The sequence below is a fragment of the Monoraphidium neglectum genome (genome assembly GCF_000611645.1).
Source record: "Monoraphidium neglectum strain SAG 48.87 unplaced genomic scaffold scaffold03985, whole genome shotgun sequence".
In the NCBI taxonomy this organism is placed as follows: domain Eukaryota; kingdom Viridiplantae; phylum Chlorophyta; class Chlorophyceae; order Sphaeropleales; family Selenastraceae; genus Monoraphidium; species Monoraphidium neglectum.
The window spans coordinates 1,821-5,766 of NW_014009644.1; the positions used below are offsets into that span (position 1 = coordinate 1,821).

At 63.9% G+C, this 3,946-nt stretch overlaps 1 protein-coding gene across 1 annotated transcript in view; it reads right to left on the reverse strand.

Moving 5' to 3' along the window:
• MNEG_13691 (hypothetical protein) overlaps positions 1 to 1,949 on the reverse strand; it is a gene marked incomplete at both ends in the record, with an annotated part of 3,198 nt that extends 1,249 nt beyond the window's left edge. Inside the window, 3 exons of the mRNA XM_014037838.1 lie at positions 250 to 325; positions 496 to 835; positions 1,921 to 1,949. Of these exons, the coding sequence (XP_013893292.1) occupies positions 250 to 325; positions 496 to 835; positions 1,921 to 1,949 (445 nt within the window). The remainder of the gene's footprint in view (positions 1 to 249; positions 326 to 495; positions 836 to 1,920) is intronic.
• Between the last annotated feature and the right edge of the window lie 1,997 nt (positions 1,950 to 3,946).

A 3,946-nucleotide genomic window follows, 5' to 3' on the forward strand; every position in this document is an offset into this window, starting at 1 on the left:
AAAAAGCATCCCCCACCGGCAGGAGCCAGACGCGCGCGCCGCAGGAGAGCCCCGGCAGTGTCGCTGTGCCTGCTGAAAGGGGCTCGTGCGCGCGGCTGAGGAGGCGGGCGGGGTGACTCGCCACCCAGGACGCCGCCCTGCCCGTTGGATACAGGCTGTCGGGCAGGATTTTGCCGGCAATAGCGGGTAGCATGTGTGTGGGTGTGGGTGGGGGCGCGCTGCTGTGTGCTTGTGGGTGGCGCCGCTCACTGTAAAGGAACACGTCGATGCCGCTGGCGCCCGCCATGATGGAGAGCGTCTCGGCAAAGCTGCGGCACCGGGACGCCTGCGGTGCGCGCAAACGCAGCGTGGCGGTTTGCGGGGCGCTCGGCGAGGGAGGTAACATTTGGCAGTGGGTGACCGGCACTGCGCGAGGGGTTGGGGATTGGCCGCAGCAGCGGCGGGGGCGCGGGGGCACGCAAGACCAGCGCATCCTGGTAATCGCGCAGGGCTCACGTGAGGCGAGTCGCTGGAGGGGTCGCCCGCGTGCTGCCCCGGCCGCAGGGGGATGCCGACGACGATGCCGCCTGCGCCGTGCGCGAGCGCGTCCGCGATCACCTCGCGGCACAGGGCCGCCGCGTTGTTGCGCTCGCCGCGCGCCACGCGCAGCGGCGCGCCGCGGCCGAGTTCGCCGGTGGCGAGGCCGGTCCAGACCGTTCCATAATCGACGCCCAGCGCGCGCTGGGGGATCGGCACGCGCGGCCGTGGTGCGCCTGCCGCTGGTCCTGCTGCTGCGGCAGCGGGGGCCGCCGCACTGGCGCTGCTGCTGGGTCGAGGCGCCTGCAGCTGCTGCTCGCTGTCGGCCGGTGGCGGCGGTGTCGGGGGCGTGAGCCACTCTGGCCTCTGCAAGCATCGCAGCGGGCAGCGGTGTGTGCTGACGGCGGCAAACGTGTGCAGCAGCCGCAGGGGTCGGGCCGCGCCAACAACGACGACACAACCGCATCCTTACTGTCATACACATTGATGAGCGTGCTTACCGCGAATTTCAGCCGCGGATCGAAACTTTGGGGGCTGGTCGCGCGTGTGAGCACCGCGTGACGCTGGCGCAATGACTGGCTGCCTGAATAAGCTTGTGTATGATGTGCCAACATCGCTTTGCTGCAGCACCACACAGATGTCGACGCACTGTGCAGAAATGGTCCCTCAATGGCAAGCAATCATGCGTAGGTGTACACACAACAAGTTTGAAGCATTGTAGGCGCGATGCAATTGCATAATGGTACACCAACACTCGAGGCGTGCGAGTTGGCAGGGGGGTCACTAGCTAGGGTGCCACTTGCGTTGACTGCCCCAGGACTGCCGCGCGAAGTTTTCACCATGGGGCAGCTTGTGCTTACAAGACGATCGAGTGCCGGTATCATGTATCATATTTTCACAGCAGCAAGCACGCCACCAGCGGCTATGCCTGTGCAGCCAAAGCCGCCGCTGCTGCTGTTGCTGCCGGTGGTGGTGGTGCTCTGCTGCTGCTGTTCCTTCTGCCGTCTCTGCTCCTCCTGGATGGGCCGCACTGTTATGCATTAGACACTGTGTTACAGAAAGGCACTTGCATTCACCAGACCAATAGACCTAATAAATAAAACGTGTAGAAGAAGGCCCCATGAGTGGGCACAAGAGGGCGGGTTTTGCGTGTGTGGACGGGTGCAGATGGGATCTGGGGCCGTGCTGTAAGCCAAACCGTGCTGCATGCACACCAAGTTCTTTAAGGCGCACCTTATGGAGGTGCAGGCACGTATGCCTGCACCTCCATATGGAAATTGTAAGGTCACCACGCTGCTGCAGCACCCCACTGTGCACCATGTGGTGTGTTTAAAACACAGCACCCTCTACAAAGCGGCAATATTGCTGCTTGCACGCCGACCCACAACGCAAGTATAGACATACCAGCGACGCAGCTGAAGTCGAGGCGGCATTGTTTCGCTCATGTTGAGGCCAAGTCGCCACCTCTTTGCCGCTGCAGTGGGCCCCAAATGCAGGAGTGCAGCGGCCACAGCGGCTAGGGGCGCAAGCGGGCATACGAAGGGTGTGCCACCTTAAATCAACGCTCCTTCCGCTACAAAAGTGCTGTAGCAGTGCCTTCGCACGGCTGAACGTCCTTGAACACCAGGGTAAGGTGGGCCGTGCGTTTGGGCGGCGTCGGGTGAAGCGCAGGGGAGCGTTCATTGCAGGGTTGGCGAGGGCTAGCTGTAGCGCGGGTCGGACGGGACGTCTGCCGGCGTGCCCGCGCTGGTGAGATGGAGTGGGCTAGTGAAGGCGCACTTCACACAGCTCGGACGTGCACCATGGCGCACGAACTCTGCATAGTGCGTGCGGGGCGGCGCAGTGATTCCTGCGCCTGTGCTAATGCATCGACACAGGTCACTACCCGGGGCGGTCGCCGGCAGTCGGGGTGCACGAGTTGGGCGCGACTGCAGAACTTCCGAGCGAAGGCACCCGCGAGGCTCGACAGCACAGATAGAGTCGGCAGGAGATCAGGGGTCAAGTGACTAAATGACGTGGATGTGGACAGTGTGTGAGGCGATGGCACTGCAGGGGCCAGGGCGCGGACGGCGCGGCACCGCTTCACAATGAAACTGCTCGAGCCGGAGTGCAAGTGCAGTCCTCGGCCTGTGCTAGTGGACGGCCAGAATCACGTGCGTCATGTGCGCCCCGCCCCATGCCCGCAGGCAGCGAGCATGAAGGCTGGGTGCGGCCGCACGGCGCATCACCGACAAGCAGCTCCCCACCCCTGGCGTCCAAAATGCACGAGGGAAAAAACGGGGCAGGAGGGAATGGAAACCGGAGATGGAAGTAAAGCCAAAGGGAGAGGTTCACTAGCGACCTCGGGGCTCATTTTGCTGCAAAGCACTGGACTTTCAGGCCCTGAGTACACGCCGCCACGGCTTCGATGGTCGCGGCGCGCCGCTCGCCCCGGGGGCGCGACCCCCGGCGTGCAGACGCTTTTGTGCTTCGCCTTGTTGCGTGCCGAGAAGTGTGGGGCGCAGAGGAAGGCCCTTGTATCTATAGCAACAAGTTCTACTCGTGGGCCAAAGTGGAGCGACCCTGCAAATTCCTGCCAGTTATCAACACACGTAATCGCAACCCCACATGCAGCAATCACCCAGCCGCCTCACGAAGAACGCCACCACCCCCTCCCCACGCCCAACTTCTTTGCGGCAGCATGTCCAGCAGTAACCCACAACGGGGCTTTCCCAAACCGAGCCTCGTCCCTTCTGGCGCCCCAGCGCCCCAGGCTACTGGGCCGCGGGCGCAACGGGCGCTTCGGCCCAAACCCAAGCTTTTTCTTGCAGTTCATAACTCATGCGTATGCGTGTAAGCTAGGGGTAGTGACGGTCCGCGCCACACTTCCTTCTGTGTGGGCGTCCAACCTAAGGGGGCAAGCCTTGGCCTGGCCACAAATGTGCATGATGAAGCTAAGCCCTGACACAACTTGTCAGATCAGTGCACTCCCAGATGGGTATAAGATCATATCACCAAGAAGTTGTCCAGGTCAGAAGCAATGACATCATCATGGAAGTCTAGGAAGTCTGCCGCGGCGCAGCCCGCGGCATCGTCGACAAGCAGGCAGCACGCCACTCCGGGCGCAGCGTCTAAGGCGGCCGCGGCCCCGCTGGCAGCCCGCGCCTCAGAGGCGCAGCGCGGCTCCGCAGGGTGCATTGGGCGCGGCGTCGTCGCCGGCTGAGGCTGCGGCGGCAGCGACGCTGCTAAGGCATGCAGATGGATGTCGGCCGTTTCGCCCTGCAGCTGGTCGCCAAAGGGCGCGCCGCCGCCGACCGCGCACGCAGGCAACGCGCCACTGCCGCACCACCTAGCAGCAGCCAGGGGCGCCTGCGCCTGCATGAACAGCGCAGCACCCACCCCAGCCGGGGGCCAGTGGTTGGCGTGCTGGGCGCCGGCCGTCGCTGTGCCT